This window comes from Anolis carolinensis, chromosome 3, assembly GCF_035594765.1.
Source record: "Anolis carolinensis isolate JA03-04 chromosome 3, rAnoCar3.1.pri, whole genome shotgun sequence".
Classification (NCBI taxonomy): domain Eukaryota; kingdom Metazoa; phylum Chordata; class Lepidosauria; order Squamata; family Dactyloidae; genus Anolis; species Anolis carolinensis.
Genome location: NC_085843.1, coordinates 156,659,572 through 156,686,990, shown reverse-complemented (window position 1 = coordinate 156,686,990; position 27,419 = coordinate 156,659,572). Strand labels below are relative to the sequence as shown.

The following is a 27,419-nucleotide window of genomic DNA, read 5'->3' as shown; positions in this document are numbered from 1 at the left end:
TCTACTCACATTTGCATGTTTTTGAGCTGCTAGGTTAGCAGAAGCTGGGGCTAACAGCGGGAGCTCACCCTGCTCCCTGGATTTGAACCTTTCGGTCAGCAAGTTCAGCGGTTTAACCCGCTGGGCCACCGGGGCTCCATTTTTGTCATGTAGCATGGCTGAATGTTGTAGTCTTTTTTCAAAAGGCCCTTAGCCTTTCCTGCCAAAGAGGGCTCCTCAAAGTACAGCTCCATGGAGATGCCATAGCATCGAGCCATGGCAGTTCAAGGGGTGTCAGTCTGCATTCATTCAACAGTGAAGCGCAGGCCGCCTCAAACTGCGGCCTTCCGGCTCTTTGGGCCTCTAACTCCCAGAAGCCCTCGCCAGCTTATTCAGTGGTCAGGACTTCTGGGAGTTGTAGGCCGAAGCAACAGGAAGGCCGCAGTTGGAGGAGGCCTGGTGTAGAGGCACTTTTAGACGATGCTCTAGACGCCTGCGTTTGTTTGCCTCGACAGAGACCATCTTCCTCTTCTCCCTCCCCGCTGGGCCTGACCTTGCCCGGGGTCTCCGTCGGGGTCGGCTTCGGCGGCGGAGGAGGCCAAATGCGGAGGAAGCGCCGGCCCGATCAGGTCTCGCGACGCCATGGGAGGGGGAAGGAGGGGCAAAACAGAGCGAGCCGGAAGGGGCGGGTTAGCTTACGCCTCCGTCATTTTCCTCGCCAGGCTTCCGGCGCTGAATAAAGGTGTCACCGAACGTAGGCACCGACTGCGTGCCCCTATTGGTCGGCGGCGGTGAGGGACGTGTGTTGGGGGCGTAGACGAGGGGAGAGCGCGCACGTGGAAGAAGTGGCGGTCCTGGCGATGTGGTGCCCACCGCCCTTCCCGCCTCCGCCGCCGCCCTTCCCGGACTGGGGCTCCCCGGGACAGTGGGCACCGCCCCCTCCGCCGCCGCCTTGGGCCTGCCCGCCGCCGCCCTCCTGCTCCTCTCCTTCCCCGGCGCAGCCTTTAGGTAGGACCCCGAGCCACCCCTTGGGCCCTTCTTCCGTCGCATGGAGGTGGAAGCTGGAGCCGCGCCCAGAGGGACTTTTACGCTGCAAGTGATGCGGTTTAATTGCCTGTAGTTTTATTATAATCCTTTTCACTAGCTTGGGTATCCGGCGGTGCCCGGGTTATTTAAAAAAGGCATTGTTTGTTTTGGGGTGTTAGGTAATACCATTCAGTGAATTAGTAAATAACACCATTTATTACCAAAAACCAGTTTTTGATTTTGTTTTTTTAATGAATGCTCCCATTAGAAAATACATAACGATGTGGGTGAACTACAGTTCTCAAAAACGGGGTCAAGCCTCCCCAAATCAGGCTTGTTTGCACAGCTGGCCATGTTGAGTCAGTGTACCAAGTTTGGTCTAGATCCGTTATCTGCTGGGTTCAGTGCTCTCTGGATAAGCAGAAAAAATGGAATGCAAAGATACAGAATGGGGGACTCCTGGCTCGACAGCAGTACCTGTGAAAAACATCTTGGAGTCCTTGTGGACAACAAGTTAAATATGAGCCTACAATGTGATGCGGCTGCTAAAAAAGCCAGCAGGATTCTGGCCTGCATAAATAGGGGTATAGCATCTAGATCCAGGGAAGTCATGCAACCCCTCTATTCTGCCTTGGTCAGACCACACCTGGAATACTGTGTCCAATTCTGGGCACCACAGTTGAAGGGTGATGTTGACAAGCTGGAAAGCGTCCAGAGGAGGGCAACTAAAATGATCAAGGGTCTGGAGAACAAGCCCTATGAGGAGCGGCTTAAAGAACTAGGCATGTTTAGCCTGCAGAAGAGAAGGCTGAGAGGAGACATGATACTCATGTACAAATTCGTGAAAGGAAGTCATAGGGAGAAGGGAGCAAGCTTGTTTTCTGCTGCCCTGAAGATTAGGACACAGAACAATGGCTTCAAACTACAGGAAAGGAGATTCCACCTGAACATCAGGAAGAACTTCCTCACAGTGAGAGCTGTTCAGCAGTGGAATTCTTCTCCGGACTGTGGTGGAGGCTCCTTTGGAGGCTTTTAAGCAGGGGCTGGATGGCCATCTGTCGGGGGTGCTTTGAATGCGATTTCCTGCTTCTTGGCAGGGGGTTGGACTGGATGGCCTATGAGGTCTCTTCCAACTCTACTATTCTATGATTCTATGAACTACAACTCCCTTATGCCAAAGACAATCATCCCCAAACTTTACTTGTATACACAGTTGGCCATGCTGGGTCTGTGTACTAGGTTTGGTCCAGATCCGTGGTTGGCAGGTTCAGTGCTCTCTGGATAAGCGTGAGCTACATATGCCGAAGACAATTACTGCGGAATCCTACTTGTATGCACAGTTGGCATGCTGGTTCTGTGTACCAAGCTTGGCCCAGATCCAAGGACAATCATCCCAACCCCTGCCTGTATGCACAGTTGGCCATATTGGGTTTGCAAGCCAAGTGTGGTCCAGATCCAATGTCGGCTGGGTTCAGTGCTCTCTGGATAAAGGCGAACTACAACCCCCAGATTTCAAGGTTAATCACCCCCAAAGTCCAGCAGTATGCAAAGTTGGCGGTGTTGGGTTTGTGTGCCATGTTTGGTCCAGATCCGTCATCAGATGGTTCAGTATTCTCTGAATACGGGTGAACTATCACTTCTGCCCCGAGCCGCCCCGAGTCCCCGTTGGGGAGATGGTGGCGGGGTATAAATAAAGTTTTTTTATTATTATTATTCTGGATGACAAGGTCAATCATCCCCAAACCCCAGCAGTATTCAAAGTTGTCTGTGTGCCAAATTAGTTCCATCGTTGGTGGGGTTCAGAGTGCTTTTAGATTACAGGTGAACTTTACATCCCAGTCGCTACAACTTCTATAAATCAGTTGCTGTGTGCCATAAAAAAGAATAGGAAAGGGTTAAGTGAGGGGCAGTGGGTGTGGTCATGCAAATTCCACACTAATGGAGAGAGAAAGTAACACTGGGATGTGGCCCGCTGTAACCTGCCATGTCCTTGGAGGGGGGGCTTTGGTGCCCCTCAGCACTGTGGATTAAAGCAGTCTGTGGAGGCCAGAGGCTATCTGTGTAAATAGACACCTCCACCACATACACACGTACAGATTTAACTTATATGTATAGTTAGATTTATTTACTTTGTTTTATACCCCGCCCTCTCCTCTCACTGAGGGACTCAGAGCGGCTAACACTTGGCAGCCATTTGATAGCATTCAAACATAAGACAGTATGAATAGCAAATGCATAAACATCGGAGAACACAAAAGTTAAAACAAAACCACATAATCAACCTGATAAACAATATTTTAACTATTTTTTGGTTGTCATTTCAGTTTTTAAGTTTACAGTGATGCTATTTATTTGTTCAATGTATTGTCAAAAGCTTTCATGGCTGAAATAACTGGGTTGCTGTGAGTTTTCCGGGCTGTATGGCCATGCTCCAGAAGCATTCTCTCCAGATGTTTTTCGCCCACATCTATGGTATGCATCCTCAGAAGTTGTGAGGTATATTGGAAACTAGGCAAGTGGGGTTTATATATCTGTAGAATGTCCAGGGTGGGAGAAAGAACTCTCGTTTGCTTGAGGCAAGTGTGAATGTTGCAATTAATCACCTTGATTAGCATTGAATGGCCCTGCAACTTCAAAGTCTGGTTCCTTCCTGCCTGGGGGAATCCTTTGTTAGGAGGTGTTAGCTGGCCATGCTTTTTTTTTTCTTGTCTGGAATTCTCCTGTTTTTGAGTGTTGTTCTTTATTTACTGTCCAGAATTTAGAGTTTTAAAACTGCACTATTTACACTTGCCTCCAATAGGCAAGAGTTCTTTCTCCCACCCTGGACTTTCCACAGATATATAAACCTCCCTTGCTTAGTTTCCAACAGACCTCACAACCTCTGGGGATGCCTGCCATAGATATGGGCAAAACATCAGGAGTGAATGCTTCTGGAACATGGCCATACAGCCTGGAAAATTCACAGCAACCCACGATTTGTTGTTTTGATTTGTTTTGTTCCTCACCTTGGCATTGCATATCCGTTTTTTCTGGAAACTGCCCTAAGTGGTGTCCCCCCCCCCCCCGAGATAGGGTGGGTTACAAGTTGTTGTTGTTTTTGTTGTTGTTAGACAATACTAAAACCTATTATATTAAATGCTAATTCCATCGTATTGCCATAGTCAAATCCACGAGCCATTTATCATAAACTTCAACTAGTACAATGCTCGGCAGCCTTGCTTCTAACTGGAGCCCACTATAGGGAGCGGTCAACCCTCTGGGTGAAGGAGCTCCACTGGCTGCTGTTCACTTTCCGGACCCAATTCAAGGTGCAGGTGATCACCTACAAAGCCCTGAACGGTTTGGGACCCTCCTACCTTTGTGATAGTCTCTCCCTCTATGAACCTGCACGATCATTCGTTGGGGGAGGCTCTCCTCTCGCTTCCACCACCGTCACAAGCGCGGTTGGTGGGGACGAGAGAGACAGCCTTCTCTGTAGTAGCCCCCCGGCTCTGGAACTCGCTCCCCAGGGAGATCAGGCAAGCCCCCACCCTGATGGCATTCAGGAAGAGTCTGAAAACCTGGCTCTTCAAACAGGTCATTGGTTAAAGATTGCACATCCCCATAACAATTGTATTACCTGACCATTTTTGCATCAGTTGCACTTTTCCTGGTTAATTTGATATTAATTCAGGGTCTCTCCCATCCCAGATTGAACTCCAACGAAACTGTAGCACTTTATCTGTTATCTTGAGTTTACAATTTTTATAATGTGCACTTCATTTAGTATACTATCATAACCTCGCTGTTTTTAATTCCATGTTTTATTAAGTGTGTTTTTACTTCTAGAGGTTAATGTTTAAATTTTATAATTTGCGTATGTTCTTGCTCATTGATGTATTGTATATTGTTATTGTTTTTATCTGGTATTATCTGTGAGCTGCTCCGAGTCCCCTTCGGGGGAGATGGAGGCGGGGTATAAATAAACTTATTATTATTATTAACAAGTTACCCATTGTCTTCCCCAAAAACTTCCTTCCCAAGAAAGGTTTTTACTTGCCTTCTGAAGGATAGCAGGGAGGAAGCCGTTCTGATGTCTTTAGGAAGGGAATGCCAGAGCCGAGGAGCCACCACCGAGAAGCCCTCCTCTTTCATTCCCACCAGCCGCACCTGAGACTGGGGTGGGACCAAGAGCAGAGCCTCTTTGCAGAACATAAAGTTCTGGCAGGCTCATACCAGGAGATGCTTAAAGTATCCGTTTTTATAACTGAATTTGTAGTTCTTATAATGACCATCAGTACTAAATGTTCAAGGAGGGAAGCTATATGGAGAATGGCTTTGCTTCCTGTTTCTCAGTCTGATACAGGTTATAATTGTAAAACAGAGATTGGAAAATGTTTATGTTTGTTCTTTATGAAAAATTGATGTTTATCGTCAAAGCCAGTTTAGAGTATATTTCTTTTTGAAATAAAATAAATTTATTACATTCCAAGAACTGTTTTTTTTTATTGAAGGAAGAAATTGCCATTTTGATGCACAATGGCAGGAGCTACGATCTGGATTGTACCATTCTGGACCTGGTCAAGTCAGAAAGTATAAACGGAAGGTATCTCGTTGCCAATCAAAGATTGTGTTTGGGCTACTGTTGCTAGGGATTACAAATTATTCATTTAAAGTACTTCTTTTCCCCCAAACGAGTCAGTCATCTTACAGAAATTGAAAACAATATGGTAACAAATACTCAAAAGTTAATTTACAACATACGAAAAGCTATTTTTGAAGTGCAAATTAAGTATGTGTACAGTTAAACCTTCCTAAAACAAATCCATTGAAAAAGATAAAAGTCATTGAAAGATTGCACACTTAAAAACCCTTATGCTCAATTTCTAAAATACGTTGGAATACAAAAGTTTTCTTTTTTCTGCAGTAAGGAAGTAGACATTCTAGCCCTCTCCTGTGTTTCTACCTGACATGCCTGTGAAGATATTTATACAGGGAGAAATATTTTTATGAAGATAAGATCCCCTACCTGGAAATGATCTGTGTAGTTTATAGTTTATAATCATTTGAATTGTGTTCAGAAACAGCCAGCATAGGTTTGCAAGAAGGAATACTTCCTGTGTCCAGCCCCAGTTATTAAAAAGAAAATGGATTCCCAAAATCACAAAGGCACAAATCCACTGCAAGCAGTAATAAACAATCACATAAGTAAATATTTTTTGCAACTTATATCAGGAACAGTGAATGTTACAAACTTTCAGAGCTCGCAACTCTGCCCATCCTAGTCCTGGCCGCCCATTTGTGGCCCCGCCCACCTCCCCCTCCCAGCCCTGCATCTTGGACTAGGGGAGAGGCTCAGCCCCGCCGTCTTGAGCAGGAGCCATGCCCCCCTTTCCAGGGGGCGCTGAGTAATATTTTTTCTAGAAAGAGGGCGATAGGCCAAATAAGTTTGGGAACCACTGGTTTATGAAATTTACCAGTCAGCAGTACGCAACAGTGTTGTCTCCAATTATGATTTATTAAAATCAAGATCATACAGGTTTATTCATTTTGGATCTTTCAAATATTTGTCTGTAGGAATACCACTGAAACTTAGAGCTTTTAGTCAACTCAATATTTTTGTTGAACAAATTCTTAAAATCTTGATAGGTCATTGAATCCAAATCTTAGAATATGCCCCCAGATCCAACATCCATTCTTCCAACTCACCAATTTGTTTTTATAATACATATATATTTTACTTTTTTCTCAACCTTAAAATCCAACATCTCCCTCAGTGGTACTTGACCTCTCTTCCCATATTTTTTTAGCAAACATCCCTGTCTTTTGCTTATTAATCTTAAATCCAACCAACTTTTCAAATTTGTTCAATATTTCTAGCAGGGAACCTGTGCTCTCGAAAGGATTTTCTAACATGGTCAGCAAATTGTATATATTTCTTTTTTATGTTTATACCTTTATTTTTCATGTTGCATTGCCATGATCAAAACTTCAAAGATCAAGATAAACAATAATGAAGAAAAGTGTGCATCCTTGTCTGGTACCTTTTGTAAGATGGTTTGCTTTCTGTGTATCATACATTGTCTGCATTTATTTAGTACAGCTATCTCCAAATCTCATTTTTTCCAAACTGGTGAACAGAAAACACCAATTCAAATTATCAAACATTTTCTTGGCATTTAAAAACCTGCTTTCCTCCGACTTTTTATTTCAAAAGTGTTGGTATAGAACCATATCTCCCTTGTTTTTGACGGACGTACACAATCAAATTTTCTGGCAATTTTTGACTTGCTGCTCAAGAAGAAGTTCTGTACACTCGGCCCAGTTCTGCCACCAGTTCCCCAATTTATCTAGCCAAAATTGAAATAATCTTTGTTCAGATGTCTGGATCAGTATTGATGCGTAGAGGATTTTCACATTCTCTTAATTCCATCCAGATGCTATTCATTCTCTTGCTCTGTTTTCCGCACTTTTCTTCCAAATTATAAACTTTGTATCTGCTTTTGTTTTGCAGTCATCTGCACCAAGTGTTGTTTCATTTCTTTCATCCCACACTTCAATTCTCTTTTAAAATGTATCTTTAAATCTTCATCCATCTGAGAGATCTGCTCAGATATGCATGGTCTCATACATTTAATGTCATCCATAATCTGAGCCATGTTTATTCTTTTTGTTGGTAATTCAGCAAAGCCTCTTCTTCAAGGGTTTTTTTGCTTTAGGACATACTATTTGCTTTATTATATCTATGTATATTCAATAAGAGTGGAAATTTAAAAAAATAACTAAAATAGAAAATAATCACTGCATGCAGTAATTGTATTCAACCACCAGACGTTGCTCTTTGCTTCACTTTCTCTCTGCCAAATGTACTTACAGTATTCAGTCACATACAAAATGTTCCCATAGTATCTGTCCAGTGATCTAGTTTTTATCTCAAAAAAATAACACTGTTTCTTCTTTTCTTTTCTCTTGTTGATGTTTCCTACTCTTTCCAGAAGTTCTTCTCTTCATTAGAAAAAATATTTGAGCCTTTTAATCTTAAATCTTTGCCACTTAAAAGAAGTTAAGTCGAGTAGCTAAAAAACACACATGCATTGAAAGGGTCGTTTCTATGCCAGTTTACTCACAACTTCTTATTCATGCAGCAAAGTGACATACCAATAGGGTAATTGTCATCATCATAAAGGAAGCCTTCTCCTAAGATGGATACAAGGTTTAAAACTTTTATTTGAGAATGAGTCTTTGCAGATCCTATTGCTTTTTAATTAAAAAAAATAGCAACTGGGTTCCTCTTGAAGCAGGACACTTCACAGTCCTTTCCCACTCCATCATCACAAAAGTGGTGATTTGCTCAAAAGAAGGGGATTCCTGGACACCAAAGTTAATCCCCCATAATTTTCACCGCCTCCAATATCTTTGATTTGCAGTCACCATGAGAAGCGTTCTCTCTTCATTGGAACAACCGCAGCGAGCATTTTAGGGTGCATCTATATTATAAAAATAATGCAGGTTGATAACATAACTGCCCTGGTTCAATGATACGGAATTCTGAGAATTGTGGCTTTTTGAGGCATCAGCATACTTTGTAGAGAAGGTTAAAGATTTGACTCCCAGGACTCCATAGCACTGAGTCATGGCAGTTAAAGTAATGTCCAAATGTATTATTTCTACAGTGGAGATATACCCGTAGCGATCTGCTATGACTGCTGTTTCACTAGGGCCCTGAAGCCCCTTTTCACCGCTAATCACACACTGTCCAGATAATCCAATGTAAGAGTTTATTAAAAGCAGAGGATAATAAAAGCTTGATAAATGAAAAGTAAGCAAATATAATGAAAGTTTAAAAGGTTATTTTTATAAAAGCCTAAAGTTCAAAAAATCCCTTCAGAGCAAGTCTCTAAACAATTCCAGTGAGATATACAAAGACAAGGTACATAAATCCAAAATAGGCAAAACTATGCCATTCAAAGACAAGGTACATAAATCCAAGGCAGGCAAAACTGTCACACAAGATCATAAAGCAGGAACAGCTTGACATTTGGGTACATGAATTTCATGGCCCATGATGCTGAGAGCTATGTACCTGAACACAGCATTACTCTCGCAAAGATTGTATCAACATGAACCACTTTTAAAAAGCCAAAATCCCGCCCATGAGATCATTTCTTTTGCACCTGCTTTCCTTATTTCTAAGCCCCGCGAGTCCATAATTGCAGGCCCTGTTGTCTCGACTCCAATCTCTGCCATCGACAAACATTCGTCTCCCCCATTTCCCTCTGCACTTTTGGCAGATTCCCATGGAAACTGCCTTCACCATTCTCTTGGGAACTGCCAGGAGATTCAAAAACATTTCTGCCAGGAGATTCCAAAACATTTATCTCTGGGTGCTCTCATTTATTTCTCCCAGCATCCTTTTCCTCGCCTTCTGAACACTCAGAATCTGACCAGGCTACAACAACTGCAGGAAGAATAGACACTAGTTTAGAACCTTATGCTTGGGGTGCAACATCATTTTTCTGAAAATTGCAAGTTATATGGTAAATAAATGAGAAAAATTTGATTTCAAGAACAAAATATTAAACTTGATCCTAGAGCTGTTGACTAAATAATGGTTTGCATTTTATATGGTTGGCAGAAAATAGATCTTGACCTGCTGATGAATTTGCAATATATTAGCAAGTTTTCTAACGTGAACCTGTCTAGCAATAATAAAAGTAGATTTAAACTTAGGTGTTGGCTTATCAAGTTCCCACTAATTTAATGGGTCAGTTATGCTTGAGGCTAATAGCTGGATTTAGGTATATGTCACCTGTCCCCTTAGTTTAAAAATAGAGTTGGTCTGCCTACCTCTGATGTGTACTGTCATTGGATGCAGCAATAAATATTTTAAAATTGTTAAACACACCTGTTTGTAAACATGCACTATGAAGCTATCTATTTTAAAATATTTCCCATTTGCAAGCTATTTACTGCAGTCACTCATATATACCACACATAAATGGGTTAAAAATTGAATGAGACTTTGCCAGTTCTGGGCTGATTTACTTTCTAATTGAGTTCTGTATCTGTAATATAGAAATAAGTGGCCAAGTCATATTTGGACAATACAAAAGCAATTTCCTTGTGTACCTCCCCTACATTCCTATTTCACATGGATGCAGAAAGGTCAGAAGCATTCAATTTCAGTTTCATAGCAGCATGTCATTTCATCTGCACAATGTGTCATTGATTTTACTGGTGGTTCACTTAAAGCAAACCAGCCTCATAACCCTTGAATTCTGAATTCTTGTGTTTCAAACAAATCTTACTTAATATTAACCACAATTTGTCTGGTTTGAATGAAATCATAAATTGTGGTTAATCACAACTTCAGCAGAACATTCCAATTTTATTATATAATTTATCTACTGGAGAATCTAAAGGATGGTGCTGCTCATTTCTGTATTTATAAACCAGACACGCAGAAAGTCTCACTTTCTCAGGAGCAATAATCAAATAGCATACCAGTTCTGAACAAGACCACCCCTCTAGTCATTCTCTTTCTATCACTCATACTCTGCCATTCCCTTTCTTCAGTTCACGCCTTACCTGTTGGTTTACTACGGGATGGTCAGATCATTCTGTTATAGGTCAGAATTGATAGCTTGCAATGAGCTTTTGAAATTGAATTGAGGGTCACATTTAGCTCTAAGGCTTCAGTGGCTAGTTATGTGATAAGGCCATGGCATATTGCAAGGTATGAATACAACTTATGTAAGGTTAAATACTATTTTTACATTTGCTTTGCAAACTGTCTGACTATAATGGTACCTAGTAGTAGATCTGGTACAATAGGGGATAGTTCCTGGGAGAATTACATTGATACTCAGAATAATGTCAATATAAATCATCTTAGCTAATATTAGCCTTCTCTGTTTGCAGAACAAGAAGAAAAAAGAACCTGTTTTTTCTCATTATTGTGATTCATGTGATCGTGGTTTTAAAAATAAAGAGAAATATGAAGAACACGTCTCTCAGCACATTCAGGTATATTTTAATGGTAGAGGAAAATTTTGTAGTTGCACAGTTTCTTGAGTGTTGTAATGAACAAAGCATACCTACATTGTGCTGTAATATGAGCTCAAAATATAAATGGAAGAGAACTTTTAAGATTGTCTGATTTAACTGCATGCAGTGGCAGAATGTCTTAGGTGTAAGTCATACCAATTATATGTTCTCATTCATTGCCTGTCATCTCTTTTTAAAAATCATTTTAATCAAAACACTTAAAACATAATACAATTGTCACAACAGCTATTCCAAATTTTCTATCCCCATCTCTCCCATTACTTAAATAGCAAAAAAAAATACAACTCTGTCAATTCTATTTTGTTCTCTCTTATAAGCAGAATGTATATTTCAAAGCAAAGGACAGTGGGTTTACTTAATGGATTTGAACTTACACAGTGTCATATGAAATGTATTGGTGAAATATACTTCGACAGTGTTCAGCTTAATGTAAAGTTGCCAGAATTCAGAATGGCGATTTGTTTGGATTAGTAGAACTTTAGGGTCCTTTTGTGTATTTTCTGTCAGTGCAGGAAATGTGCAGCTAAATTTCATCTGACAGATGTTCATCTTTGTTTAAAAAAAAACTTCCAGTGAAGAAGAACCCATCATTTCTTGTCATAAAACTCCACATCAGGCCAGGCCGCTAACTGACTTGGCTGGATCTATACTGTCATATAATGCAGTTTGAAATTATAGTGTAGATATGGGCTGAGAGATCCCGCCTTGGATGGCTGGTGCATATCCACTGTGAAATCACAGAGCATCAATGTTTGAGAAAGTGCAGCAAGAGGAGGAGGAAAATTCTGAGGCAGAGAGAACAGGATCTCACGAGGGAAGGAAGCACAGAAGCAATTGCAACCTGTCTTCCTGACAACCTTTAGACAATTATTCTAGTAAACATAATTCATTTTTAATAGGGGTCTCCTTTTTCCTTTCAGTGTACAGAGGATGGCTGCAGTTTCAGTGCACACGAAAAACTGTTTCAGATCCATTTGAAAACTGTATGTATTTTCCAGTTTAACTCAAATCACTGGTTACTTCCTTGGTTCAATTTCTTTTCTTACCCATCTTGTGTGACATTTTAATGTGCAGCAAAGTGGGGAGGAATCTGATGTTCAGTTTACTAAAAGCTTCACTACCTGGTTAGTTAAACGGATTTGCTAAGAAGCAGAACTTTAATACATATATATGTGTATGTGTGTGTTTTATTTAAAATATTTCTATACTGTCCTTTGAGGTGGCGTCTTTACAGCACTTTACGGGCTATAATTACATCACAGTAAAATATAAAATACAGTACCTGAAATAATGCAGCACATTTAAACAACTATAGCAATGAATATCCGGCAGAAAAGATAAGTTTCCATTTGGTAAATATTAGCCTGGAATAACTGGACCTTTAAGGTCAAAACACAGAATGCCAGTTTTATACCAGCTGCTGGTGCATTTGTGGTTCTAGATAAAATAGTGCTGATTAACTTTATACTGTTTAAGACCAGGTTATTTGAATAACACATTGACTCAGTATGATATATGCACAACTCTTAAATTTGTCTTGAAATAAAAAACCTGATCTTGTATGCTGTCCTGAGAGATCTTGTGTTATATTTAATTTTTAAGATAGGTATTATGAGAATGGAATTTTTTTCAGTGTGATTTTTTTTGCCTGAAGCTCCCAGAAGCCCTTTGCCATTGACTAGAGGTTATGGATATTGTAGGCCAGAACTAATGTTTTGTTGAAGGCTTTCATGGCCAGAATTACTGGGTAGCTGTGAGTTTTCCAGGCTATATGGCCATGTTCCAGAAGCATTCTCTCCTGATGTTTTGCTCACATTTGCTGTTTATACTCAAGTAAAAGCTGACCCAAATATAAGCCGAGACACCTAATTTTACCATAAAAAACTGGGAAAACTTATTGACTCGAGTATAAGCCGAGGGTGTAAAATGCAGCAGCTATTGGTAAATTTCAAAATAAAAATAGATACCAATAAAATTACATTAATTGAGGCACCAGCAAGCTAAATATTTTTGAATATTTACCCTAATTCAAAGAAAAACAGTAAACCAGCTCTATAAGTGGAAAAGTAGGGTCAACAAAAACAATATGGTATTAACAATAACTTAAGAACAACAAAACTTCATTTGTACCCCGCCCTATCTCCCCATGGGGACTCAGGCCGGCTTCCAACATAGTAACAGGCAAAATTCAATGCCTATCTAAAATGCAGAGCTAGATATAGAGCTATAATTATATATACTAATTTCACATATGCATTTTCCCCTGAAACATTTGCAAATCCTCTCTCTATATATGCATTTCCCGCCTGCATCTATCTAGAAATCTTTGTGTGTGTGTCTGTGTGCATTTCCGCTGTAGTATTTCCAAGCCCTATATATCTATATTCATATATATCTAGCTAGACATCTCTCTATATATAGATAATTATATCTGCATAGGATTTGCAAAGACTTGCAAACATGTGAAGCAAAAATTCATAGATAAAAATAATATATACACATAGATACAGGTATATGGAAATCTCTAGATATCTGTATGTATATAAGATTTGCAAAGACTTGCAAACATGTGAAGCAAAATTTCATATATAAAATTAATATATATAGAGAGAGATACAAATATTTAGGTACATAAGGCTTGCAAAGGCTTGCAAGGGGAAGTGCCTACATATCTGTAGCAGAGATTAACAAATATTTCAGGGGGAAATGCTTTTATAAAATTTATGGGTATATATATTCTTCTTCCTGGCTTACAAGGGCTTATTTTCCTTTTTAAAACATTCCCTTGGTTAAGAGCGATGGAGGCTTTGGAAAAACAAACACACTGATAAGGGAGGAGAGAAATATATATTGCAAGCAATGGCCTTCAGGCTCTGCTGCCCAGCTTGACCTTGACCCCATTATAAAGGGCTGAAAAACTCAACTTATCTTCGAGTATATACGGTACTTTCAGCAGAGGACAAGAGTGATCCTCCCACCTCTGCAGGAGTCTATCATATACCATGCAGGTGTGGACAAGCCTACATAGGGACCACCAAATACAACATTGCCCAAATATGAATCAAGGAACATGAAAGGCACTGCAGACTAACTCAACCAGAGAAATCAGCCATAGCAGAGCACTTGATGAACCAACCTGGACACAGCAGGTTAAAAGAGGGTTATTAAAAGAATTTTAAAAAACTCTAAAATCAGGGCAGGAAATAAAAAACAACATTCCGAAAGGTCCCAGGTTCAAATCCCAGGAGCGGCTTGAGCGCCCGCTGTTAGCTCCAGCTCCTGCCAACCTAGCAATTCGAAAATATGCCAATGTGAGTAGATCAATAGGTACCGCTCCAGCGGGAAGGTAACGGCGCTCCATGCAGTCATGCCGGCCACATGACTTTGGAGGTGTCTACGGACAACGCCGGCTCTTCGGCTTAGAAATGGAGATGAGCACCAACCCCCAGAGTCAGACATGACTGGACTTAATGTCAGGGGAAACCTTTACCTTTACCTAACACCTCCTAACAAAGGATTCCCCCAGGCAGAAAGCAGCCAGGTTTTGAACCCGCAAGGCTTTTCAAGAGTTCTTTCTCCCACCCTGGGCATTCCACAGATATATATACACCCCATTTGCCTAGTTCCCAACAGACCTCACAACCTCTGAGGATGCCTACCATAGATGTGGGCGAAACGTCAGGAGAGAATGCTTCTGGAACATGGTCATACAGTCCAGAAAACTCATGGCAACCCAGTATCTAGAATGCTTAAAACAGCTTTTTTTTCATCTTCTTTCACCTATTTTTCACATTTAGATGCATTCTCCTGGTGCCAAAAGAATTAAATTGGACACTCCAGAGGAAATTGCAAAATGGAGAGAGGAAAGAAGAAAGTGAGTAGATTCAGCTTCATTCTGAGTTTTGCCATTCATGCCAATGAAAGGCTCACCCGCTCTCAGCTGCCACTGCTCTGGCCTTGGAAAAGGGGGTGGGGGAGCGGCAGGCAAGGCTCTGTTGTGCCGCAGGTGAAAGTCCCTTTATTCCATCCATGCTGCTGCCTTGGCCTTAGAAGGAGAGAAGAAAAGACAATATTTACTGAACATAATCCATTCCCACACTGCCATCCCTTTGTCCTTTGGGTGCCATGTCTTAATTAGGTTCTAAGCCTGAAGGCAGGGAACTGTCTTGTTTTCTTTTACTGGTAAAGTGCCATCGACAATGATGGCACTATATACATATATGATTAAGATAATCATATTTATTCAGAGAAGGTTGGTCATTAACTTCCTCTTAGGTTGAGAAACTATGACTTTACCAGTTTCAGTGTAGATGCCATCTGGTGTGATTTGTTCCTTGTAAGTTGTAAAACTTGCTCATTTATTACACAACTGTGGCCCCATCTATACTACCATATAATGCAGTTTCAGGTTGCAGTTTAACTGCATTGAACTGGATTATATGAGTCTACACTGCCATAGAATCCACAGTTAAAAGTTCAATAGTGAAATTTGTTCCTAAAGTGACTGCAGTGGAAGCGATTCCAGGTTGCTTCTAGTCTCTTTGCCACATTGAAAAGTTTGTGGGCACAAGCTCTTAGGAGAAGAACATTGCCACCAGTTGGCAGTGCTGAAAGCAATGGCAGGATCTTTCCAGCTTCATATTGGGATCCTATGTTCTGAAATATTGTGACTGGCTGTGAGGATGAATAAGAGGAGGTCTATAGGATACTGTGTTGCTATTGGACATTCAGTCATTAGTCTTTGTGTTTTGTTACTCTAGAAATTTCCCTACTTTGGCAAACATTGAAAAGAAAAAAGCGCTGCAGAAAGAAAAGGAGCAACGTGGAGAGGTTCTTAAAACATTACAGTTTGGGTAAGTGGGATATACTTTGTGGAGTATCATTGTTGTATTAAGCAAAGATGGCTGCTTCACTTTCATTTTATATAAGAAATACATACTTTTTCTCAGTTATTCCCCAAGAGCTTCAGGACAGTTTTGAGGCAATTTCCAGTAGTCTCCACTGAGTTATTGGCCAGGCTATTTGAAAACCTTTAAGCCAATTCTGGGCTATACTGTTTTCAGCAGCAAAATGTTTTCATATTGGTTTGTCTAGCCCAGAGCTTCATAAACTTTTCCACTCTGGATCCCTTCTGGCCTGAGAAAGTTTTATGTGATCTGCGTATATAGGCATATAAAATATATAAAGAAATAAAAAACATTGATAACAATATTGTTATTTGTTTTTGTTTTGTTTTCAGATTTTTTTATTTTGTGGAGACTTCTCTTAATTTTTTGTTTGCTCATGTTTATCACTGATGACTGAGCTTAGCAAAATATATACTATTTAATATATAATAATTGTGATTGATTTTAAATGTTTGTAATGCTTGGTATTTATTTATATCTTATTTATGGACGTTATTATGCTTTGTGTGATTTTTATCTTGTATTTTATATTAAAAGTGCTTTGATTTGTATTGTATTATATTTATACACTGTGTATTTGCAATGTGGCACTCAAGTGGCACAACTGTAAGCCATTCTAAGTCCCCTTCAGGGTGAGAAGAGCGGGGTAGAAATATAGTAAATAAATAAATAACAAATAAGCATTTGCAAGGCTTGCTAAACAGGCTGATTTTCTTTCTTTAGAAATACATCCAAAGCATCATCAGCAGAGTCCACTGTAACTATTGTACAATAGATTTATGTAAATGTCTAAAATATTCAGAAATTTTTTCAGGACCTCAACATGAGCTAAGGTTTAGGTTTAAGAAGTCCTGGTCTAGCCAACATGGAATTAGCCTTGCCTGTCCAGCAGTTAGGGGCAAATGGATCTGAATCCATGTCTCAATTCTGACAGGAAACAATGTGGAGCCTATGTTTATCCAGGTTTCTCTTTCAGCAAAATGAAAGGAATGTGGAAACCACCTCATTGTAAGGCTTCTAGGCAACAAGGAAAAGGAAGAAGGCGAAAGAATGGCTTCTGGAAAAAAAACAAGAATGTGCCTAATGATAAAGATCTAATTTTACATGCTCAAAATGCTGCTGCAAATGGTATCCAGAGCCATGGAACTGAGAAGGAAGTTGAAACACAGCCTGCTGGAGAAGCACACCCTCCTCAGGGAGATGTTGATCCTCTTAGCATTTTGGCCAGTAACGATCCTGGTAAGACATTTCCTTGGTTCTAGCTTCTGCTTATAGTGCAGTAAGAAATAGCATGATAGAAGAGACTCAGGGAGCACAATGGAGTGGAACCCGTGAAAGGGGGAAGTGAGGCTCTATGTCTGCCATATAAAAGGATTGTTTCAGCTGCAAAGCCAAGTTTTTGCGTATGGAAGAGGCTTGTCTGAGGAGAAAGCAAATCCATGAATTAACGCAGGCTCCTGCTGCTACTTTCAAATTTGGGTTGGCTCTGCAAAGCTCCTCCAACTCGTCACCCAATGCTGCTGTCCCATCTCGGGATGATTTGTTATTTTTAGCCCTTAAAAGGAGGCTTTTTGCTGACTTTCACGCTGCTACCCACTGCATGACTTTTCGCCTCTAGATTGCTGCTCTTTGTCGCTGTCATTGCCTTCTATTCTAGTGGCAGTGGCTCTCCATTGCCACTGTGTTGTGTTCCAGATGCACAAAGGTTTTTCTGTCTCTTAATGCTGCCTTCATTCTTGATGGCTACTTCTTGCTCCTCACTTGCTTCCCTATCACTTTCACAGCCGCCACTCTTTAAAAAAATCTGCAATATTAAGTTGCACCTGTGATTCTAAGGCACAACCTATTTTTAGTATGTTTATTGGGGGGGGGGCAAAGTGTGCCTTATATTTGGTGAAATGCAGTATTTTAGATAGCTGTAATGCAGGATGTAGATTTGGGTACCTGAACATAAGTATAGGTATGTGTGTGGGGCCTGATTTCCTTAAAAAGCTAAGGGAACTGCACAGTATCAGCCCAGTGGAAGCTAAAACCACTTGTTGAGTCTGTTGGCATAGAAAATGTGATCCTGTCTTTTCCCAGATTCAGATAAAGACGTGGGAGATGAAAAAGAGGCAGCAGGAGGGATTTGTGTCATCCCGAAGCAAGTTACCTCAGCTTTGAGCTCACTGGTCGCCAACTATGGCAGTTTGTCAGAAAGTGAAAGTGACCACGAAGGTAAGTTAGTCTCGTTGTACACAACCTTTAAATGGTGAGGAGACAGTGGTATCTGACCAAATCCCATTGAGGCCATCTGACACAATAGGTGACTATCGCAGAGAGCCACGTACTCCAATTCTGATTCTTCACCAGCTCAAGTGAGAAGATCTATTTCTTAGTCAATGTTTTGCTCATAGTGGCTGATTAACAGGTACATAAGCCATGTGCATCTGTTGTATTGGCTTATTTCAGGTATCACACCAACCAAGGCTAATCTTCTTTAATCATGGGTTGGCATAATGAGCAAATTGGTCTGATGTAAGATAAGGAGTGTATTCTGATTTTCCCATGTTCAAAGAGAAATAAAAAGAACATTAAAACATTAGAAACCTTTCACATGAGAGAAAACTAAAGTTTTGGTAGTATTTGATTAGAGAAATAAAGATTTGTAAAATTATTCATTGTGGTGAAAGTATCTTTTCGCTAGTGTGGTTGGTGGGGACGAGGGACAGAGCCCTCTCAGTGGTGGCTCCTCTGCTCCAGAATTCTCCCCCCAGTGAGATTAGATTATTGCTCTTCCTCTTGGCCTTCAGAAAGAAAACAAACATGGTTATGGGACCAAGCTTTTGGCAGGTAAAGTAATGCAGTGCAAGAAATAGATAGGGAATATGTGCAATTGACAATTGGAACAGCACTGGTCTACAATTTTAGATCATGTGATTTTAATATTTATGCTAGATGTTTTAATTCTGTTTTAATGTCTAAATGTTGTCTATTTATTATGTTTTGATGGTTTTATTGTTTTAATGCATAATCATGTGTTTATTTTTTAGACATATGATTTGGTTTACATGTATGTTTGGCTTGAATTTTACTATTACTATATTGTAAACCTCTTTGAATCTCCCCATGGGTGAGAAAAACAATATATAAATACAGTAAATAAACAAATAATAAATACCCTACTTGTTCTCCCATAACAAGGTTATGAAAATGATTGATAAATTCAAGACCAAGCTCCCCCCTAAAGTTCTTTTTCATGTTATTGTGTGCCTTAAAACTGTTTCTGATTTAAAGCAACCCTGTCACAGGTTTTATTAGCATGATTTGTTGAGAGGATTTTCCTTTGTGTTCCACTGAGGTTGAGAGAGCGTGACTTACCAGTGGGTTTCCATGGCAGAGTGGAGATTTGAATTCTGATTCTGTAGTCCAGTGCTTAAGCAGCTACACCACACTGGCTCTCACACTCTTTTATCCAATGCATAATTAGCTTAGGAAATTTAGAATTTTAGTTGTAGACTTTAGATTAGATCACTTTCAAAAAGGCTTAGATGAAATCATGGGGCATAATAACTGTACGTAACCTAATGAGGTTGCAAGTTCAAACTTTGGAAAGCAGGATGCTAGACTAATTGAACTTTAAGTATTTATAAAACAGTATTAGAATAGGAAATGCTAATAACTGCATATGCACAAAATGCTGAGCCAGAATTCTTCAGAATCTTGGGTTACCATATGTCACACTTTTTATTTCCCTATCCCCTTTGGGGGACCGAAATGGGGGTGCGACTATTACACAGTGAAAAAAAATCTAGCTATGGGGCTTCACTTGAATAAAAGTCCCATAACTCCAAGGGAGCAGGTGCACAGGCGAGTGAATGAAGGGTGCAACTATTATGCGAGGAACACAGAAATACCAATTTTAGCACCCCAAAAATGAAGCCATGATTATTATGTGATGGCGACTATTATGCAAGGAAATACAGTAGTTCATAAGCAAGTATGCTAGTTTACACAACCTGATAACTAATGAATATAAGAGGAAGTGACTGAACTAACCAGGAGCTTACAAGAATGGAAAGGCCTTTTCACTGTTATAACAATCTTGGATCTGAAAGCCAACACCAGACTCTGACTTTGGCAGAGGCTTGTGAGAAGATCAGCAAGCTTAGGGTACCAGTTCAGCCATGCTGAGTAAGTCCCTAGTAAGCTTTGCTGCCTCAACTGCAGGGGGATCCAGGTGGGATCAGTCGTTGCTTGTGAACTACAAAAGGATTCTGAAGAATTCCTAATTAACATTATTTATAGACATAAGCACTGCCTTAAAACTGGTAACAATTTGTTTCTGTCTAGTGGAAAATCTTATTTCTACCCATTCTCTAGAAGAGGCCTTTAGTAGGGCAGGGGAGATAAACACCATGCCAAACTAATAATATGAACAGTATGAAATTCAACCTTTCCCTGCAATGATATCAGTTAGGCACATAATGGTGAACTGATTTCCCCCCCTTTAACTGAGACTGTCAGGAATGTGCATTCAGTGCCAGAAACTAGATTCTTCATCCAACATAAAGATTTTTAAGATTATCCACACATGATAAAGGTACTTTGAGCATTTATGTAGAATGTAAAACACAAAATACACAACAGTGTGTAACAATCTGAATAAATAAAAAACATGCATTTTTGTTTATACAGCCACCCCTCCATATTTGCGGGTTCAGCATTCACATAGCTGGTTTTTTTTTTTTGCGGGTTTGCTGTACCACCCGCTCATAGAGCTGTATGCACATTTATGTGGTGCTTTGCGGGGGGGATCCACTGGTCACCACAAGTGCTGTCAACCTCTCTATTGTATCATCACCACTGTGCTTTCTCACCAATCATCTCTGGAAGCCAGGAGGTGGTTGGTGGGCCATTGCTGCTTCTCTGCCTTCCTTGGGTTTTCCTGGGATACAGCAATGTCCCTGGCAATGTCACTTCCTGAACCTCAGTGCTACAAGTTCAGGATGCAGATTGCCAGGGAAATTACAGCTGCTCTGGTTCATTCTGCAACTTTGAAGGAGATGAAGCAGCCATGGTCTCCCCTGAATACTGCTTCCTGAACTTTGCTGTTCGCTCTGAGTTTGGGGGGTGGTTTGCCAGGAGATCGCAGCTGCTCCGCTTCACCCTGCAACTCTGTGAGAGGTGAAGCAGCCACTGACTCCCTTGCAAGCTGCTTACCTAAATTTGGGTGCTGTGAGAATTTTCAGAGGCAATTGCACCACCCTAAAGTTCTTCACAGTTTTCCCATTTTTGTGGGATTCCCATGCCTATGAATGGGAATGTGGAGGTCCAACTGTAAATTGTTTCCAGCCATGTGATTTAAACTTTCTTGTTTAAACAAAGTTAAAGGTAAAGCTGATAAAACTGGAAGTATAGGAGACATGAATGATCATTTAAGCCCTTGACCTACATTATTCATTGTACTGGTAAATAAAAATGGCCTTTAATGCAGAATTTGTGTTTTATTTTTAAAAGATCTTAATAGCTCAAGCAATACAAATAAAGTATTTGCGACAGTGGTTTTCACACTGAATATCCTTTCATAGTTCTGAATGATCTCATTTTAAATCTGTTTTGTGCATTAATCAGTTGTATAATTTGAAAAATTGCTGGATTTATTCCTGTTTTTTTTTTTCAAACAGAGCCCATCAAGACTGCAGCAAAAGGACCTGATGAAAACCAAGCAGTTCTCAGAAGTGTCCCTCGGTCTTCAAACAGTCCTCAAGACTCAGAACACAGATGCAGTAAAGGAACTGTTAATCATATAAATGCAACACAGAGGCGACCTGATCCACGTACAGTACACACCCGAGGTCCAAACAGACAAAAGAATGCACTTTCTGTAGTACCAAAACGCCGTCCAACTCTGCTGGAAATGGTAAACTGCCTTAGATTTCAGTATTTTTTGAATTGTTTATTTTATTGTTATTATTATTATTAATAATAATATCATGCTTTATCTCTCTTAAAGTGACTTAACATAAAACATTAGCATACAATTTAAAATATACAAATATGCAAACATTAAAACAGAATGAAATATAAACAGTATTTAAAAATTCAGTTAAAAACCATTAATACATATTCAAAGCTAAAAACCACAGCACCCCTGACTGATCTTAAAACCTTCTTCTTTAAAAGCTTGCCTGAATAAAAAGGTTTAAGCCTGCCGCCAGAAAGACAACAAGGAGAGGGGGCCAGTCTGGCTTCCTTGGGCAGAGAGTTCCAGAGTTGAGGCACAGCCACTGAGAAGGCCCGCTTTCTCGTTCCCACCTTCAGATGGAGGTGGGACCAAGAGAAGGGCCTCTCTTTCTGTGCTTCCTATGAGTGAAGATTTAGGTACAATCTTCTGCATCGTTAGTTCATATTTTGGGGCCAACATCCCAAGAGGTCTCTGGCAGGGAAGGGGCTTGATATTTCAGTTGCCAGTCTGCAACAGGTTACCAGGAGGGAAACAGAACTATTTCAGCCAATGGACACAGATATGGTACTGCTCCATGCACATTTGCATGAGGGATGGAACAGTTTCTTACATCAGATAGCTTGAGAAACATGGATGCAAATTTTCACAGAATCACAGAATTGGAAGAGACCACATGGGTCATCCAGTCCAACCATCTGCCATGCAGGAAAAACACAATCAAAACATACCTGGGGTCATGTAAAAAAAATATTGGGTGGAAAGGCATAATTAGTGGGAAACAATTAACAACCCCGGGTCTGGAATTTCACTCAGCTGATGAGGGTTCTGGGTTATTTTTTTTAATGAAGGGTTGCATTTCTTTGCTATTTGATGGATAAAAAAGGTAAAGGTTTTCCCCTGACATTAAGTCTAGTTGAGACTGACTCTGGGGGTTGGTGCTCATCTCCATTTCTAAGCCGAAGAACCGGCATTGTCTGTAGATGCCCCCTAGGTCATGTGGCTGGCATGACTGCATGGAGAGCTGTTACCTTCCTACCTATTGATCTACTCACATTTGTATGTTTTTGAACTGCTAAGTTGGCAGAAGCTGGGGCTAACAACAGGAGCTCCCCCAATCCCCGGATTCGAACTGCCAACCTTTTGGTCAGCAAGTTTAGCAGCTCAGGGGTTTACCCCACTGCACCACTGGGAGTTCCATATTTGATGGATATGCTTTGAAATTTTGTGGAAAAAAACCAATCAAATAAGTTGAGTCTTAAGTCCTGGAAGTTTCCAGTGGATTTTATTAAAGTGCCTCCAAAAAGTGCCTTGAAGTTGCAACAGAAATTAATTTTAAAAGTTTATTTACCCTATTTCTACCCTACCTTTCTCTAGCCCACAGAGGACTCAAGGCAGCTTACATATGACAACTATTTGATTCCTTAAAACACATACAACAATAAACTTAAAATAAATTAAAATTAATACATGTTAAGCATTTAATAACATTACATTTAATATTAAAACCACACCATCCAAAAATCCTAGTCCAAGGCGGTTCTGTCATTAGTCTACATATTCCAAGTCTATTATTGCACTGTAGTAATCACCGAAAGCCTGATCCTAGAGCCAAGTTTTTATTATCCTTCTGAAGGCTAGAAGGGTAGAAATGATTTCTAGTAGCAGCTTAGGGCCAAAAATTAGGTGAGGAGACCTGCAGCAGGTGTGTAGAGGCAAAAATGTGTCCATGCTGCAGTTGCCAACATTTGGTATTTAGCCAGTCCACTAGATATGCAGTTCTGTTTGTATAATTCTCCAAATGTCAACACAAATGTTTCTCCCTTCTTTTTCCTAGCTTCTTGCAAAGGACATCCGGCATGAAAGAAATGTAATTCTTCAGTGCATTCGCTATATCCTCCAAAATGATATCTTTGGACTTCATGCACATACTAATTTAACTGGAGAGACTTCTCAAGCTGTGGGAGAACTTTTGGCAGGCCAGCCTAGTGAAGCTCATAGCTCACCTAGTTTGCCCAACCAGTTAACACAAGAAAACGAATTTCCTGGAGTTCAAAGCAAGGGGGCATCTGTATCCCAGACATCACCAACTTCTCAAGCTGCTGATGAGAAAATTTGGGAAACTGCTGAAGCCTGCAGTGAAGAGAACTGACTTTTTTTTGTTGCAATAATTAGAAAATCGATGGCCTCTTCAGGATTGTACTAAAAATACTCAGATTGCAAGTGGCATCATGCGAGTTGTCTAAGTTACAGCTGTTGTTCTGATGGAAGTGTAGAATCCACTTTGCTACTATGCTGACTTTACAATATTGTTCTTGCTGGTTTTATTTTTGCATCTCATCATTTGTATAGAAATTGAATTAAAATAACTTTATAAAGTAAAGTTTATTCTGTCATTTTTAACAAATGAACAAAAATTGTAATAAACATAGCAGTAACGTCCATTATGTAAAGAAAAGAGTCAGGCATAATTTATGTAATATTTTATTAAAATATTTATATCCAGCCCTGTGTCCAAAGACTAGAATAGTTACAATAAAGGGAAGCAAAACATTTCCTTAGTTTTTTCTCCTATGACCCACTGCCTCAGGCATTTTGGATCCAGTCCAGTTCACTGTTAGTATCATAGCCAAACCAGAGGGCGGGGAGCGAGAAAGATGGGCTTGCCAGGGAGGACTGCATCCCGCTTTGCTCTGCAGACCCTATGGCACCTCACCAGTTCATCGGTAAATGCAGACTGCCTAATTTGACTTATAGAATAACTAATTTCTGAATCAGTTGCAAGTAATACTAACAATTAGTAGGGGGGGGAACTAGAAACCAAGCCTTTTTAAAACAGGCTAGTTCAGAGAGGAAAATAGTCCTCCAAATGCTGCCGACCAGCAACTCCCATCAGCCCAAAACAGTATAAGACAATAGTGGGAGATGATGGTGTTTTATCCTTTCAAGATGACTGATTTATGGTGACTCTATCATTGAGTTTTCTTAGTAAGATTTCTTCAAAGGAAGTTTTCCATTCCCTTCCACAAGGCTGAAAGAGTGTGACATGGTCAAAGTCCAACTCTCAAGCTACGAAACCATGTTGGTAGTTTAGCAACATGGTTTAGAATGGAGTTACAATGGTTTAGAACTGGTTTTTCCCAATTACACCACTGGGTCCAGTTGATCTGTTTTGATGTCTGTTTGCTCCAAAACATGGATGCATTTACATGTCAAATTAATGCAGTTTGACACCACTTTTATTGCCATAGTTCCTTGCTATGGAATCATGCTATGGGAGTTGTAGTTTGGCGAAGCAACAACACTTTTTGGCAGAGAAGGATAAAGACCTTGTAAAACTACAGCTCCCATGGTTCCACTGCATTGAGTCATGACAGTTAAAGTTGTGTCAAACAACATTCCTTCTACAGTGTAGATGTGCCCATGTTAAGAAATGTAAGGGAGGATTTTTGTGTCGGAGACAAGCCGTTCCTATTGTTTAACTGCTTGGATTGTATGTTTTGGTACCACTGATATCCCCTGCCTGCCTTAAGCTCTGGTTGATATCCTACAGCTGTAATAGATTGGCAGCTGGTAAAGTATTTTCTTCATAAATTGTCACTTTGGCTTTTAAAAGACAGGAGCTTCAAATTGGATTTTTAATAATACATGGAAGCTGCCTGTAGTTGCCATGACTCATTGTCTATTTGACCTGGTTTGACCTTGACATCTGATTTTCATTTCAATTAAGGCGGCCCATGACATGGCAGAGCCCCCTGAAGAGGCTTTCACAATACACTGGAAAAAACAAAGGAACTTACTGGAATGGAATAGGCAATTGTACATGTGAATGGTACTTTTGCCACTCAGGCGGACATGGTCGCATAGTTTTTACATAGCTGTTGTGCTATGGGTCACATCTGTGATGTGAATGTATGCGATTGGAGGGGAGGGTTACACATTAATACGGAAGAGAAGAGGCCCTCTTAAAATGAAATGGAACCAGTCTTCAACGCACAGCATAATCAGATCCAAAAAGTTGGAATACAGTTTGTAAATTCTGCACATCATATACCATATGTGCACAGCTTTATGTATGCCCAATCTTCTATTGCAAAAGGGAAACTTACTTTAGAAATGGTGCATAATGTGTAGCCCATCCTGAATGAAAAAGGGTATGTATCAAAATACCCCCAAATGTCCTTTAGACAGCATTAGGGGTTTTTTTGCTAAGCTGCTATGAATTTAGTTGTTAGAAAGCTAAAAAAAATTGTATCCAATTGAGCTTTTATTTGAAGGCCATTCCCCCATTATGCTTATGTTGAATTCCCATTAAAATGTATGTACAAGTGAAGTTGGAAATTGCTGGCCATTATTTTATTTTCTGACCCCTTGTTCCTCTTGTCATGAGCTTTTAAAAATCCTATTTCTCATTCATTCTACTGTTCTCTTGCTCTGCTTTCATGGTCATAGCGCAATGGTTTAATGGGACAGATGAGTTTGTATGCTGAGTCCAGTATATAACACTGGAAGACTACCATTTTGCAAAAATTATTGCCTCCTTCCAAGTTTCCCTCATAACTTGTTGACTTCACTAAGCAATTAGGCTCTAATTATGGAATAAAATGGATTCCAATAGTCATTTGTATTTTTAGACAGATGGTGGAATTTATCGTGTCAGAAGCAAACCGAGGGTACAGTTGTAATGTATTTTAAAATACAAGCTATGTTTTTTTTAAAAAAAAAACTTGGCATTACAGTATACTAAATGTCCTTTGACCAGTAGCTGGCCACTTGGAGTGCCTCTGGTGTTGCTATAAGAAGGTCCTCCATTGTGCATGTGGCAAGAATCGGACTGCATTGTAATAGGTGGTTTCTGGTTTGCTCTTCACACTCACATGTCATGGACTCCACTTTGTGGCCCCATTTCTTAAGGTTGGCTCTGCATCTCATAGTGCCAAAGCACACTGTTCAGTGCCTTCCAAGTCACCCAGTCTTCTGTGTGCCCAGGAGGGAATCTCTTATTAGGTATCAGCCATGGCTTGAGGTTATAGGTTTTAGCCTGCCACTTTTGGATTCTTGCTTGCTGAGGTGTTCCTGCAAGTATCTCTGTATGTCACAGAGATGGTGGAAGGAGCCTCTGGTGGTGCAGAGGGTTAAACCCTTGTACCAGCAGGACTGGTGACTTGAAGGTTGGGTTGCTGACTGGAACGCTGTTGGTTCATATCCAACCCTGGGAGAGCGAGGATGAGATCCCTCTATCAGCTCCATGTAGGGATATGAGAGAAGCCTCCCACAAGGATGGTAAAAACATCAAAACATCCGGGCATCCCCTGGGCAATGTCCTTGCAGATGGCCAATTCTCTCACATCAGAAGCAACTTGCAGTTTCTCAAGTCGCTCCTGACACGAAAAAAACTGAGATGGTGGAATTAATTAAGCACATGTATGTATGCTTTTAACACTATTATTTTCATCCCCATTTAGACAGACTGAACTGTATTTGTAATTATTAACATACACAAATCCACTATGTTG

The 27,419-nt window shown here is 40.3% G+C and overlaps 2 protein-coding genes across 3 annotated transcripts in view; one reads left to right on the top strand and one right to left on the bottom strand.

The window, feature by feature from the left end:
* The window catches only part of gpalpp1 (GPALPP motifs containing 1), a 29,823-nt gene extending 29,146 nt beyond the window's left edge, over positions 1-677 (bottom strand). For both annotated transcript variants that reach the window (XM_062975634.1, XM_062975635.1), the window contains exon 1: positions 533-677. In XM_062975634.1, coding sequence (XP_062831704.1) covers positions 533-623 — 91 coding nt within the window. In that variant the 5' untranslated portion in view covers positions 624-677. The remainder of the gene's footprint in view (positions 1-532) is intronic.
* Positions 678-723: 46 nt separating this feature from the next.
* nufip1 (nuclear FMR1 interacting protein 1) lies at positions 724-24,286 on the top strand. Its single transcript, XM_008119509.2, has 10 exons — positions 724-987; positions 5,499-5,590; positions 10,906-11,010; positions 11,973-12,035; positions 14,850-14,926; positions 15,813-15,905; positions 16,936-17,198; positions 18,042-18,176; positions 21,626-21,861; positions 23,741-24,286. The coding sequence occupies exons 1-10, from the start codon at positions 840-842 to the stop codon at positions 24,053-24,055; spliced, it is 1,527 nt and encodes a 508-aa protein (XP_008117716.1). The 5' UTR covers positions 724-839; the 3' UTR covers positions 24,056-24,286.
* Positions 24,287-27,419: the final 3,133 nt, after the last annotated feature.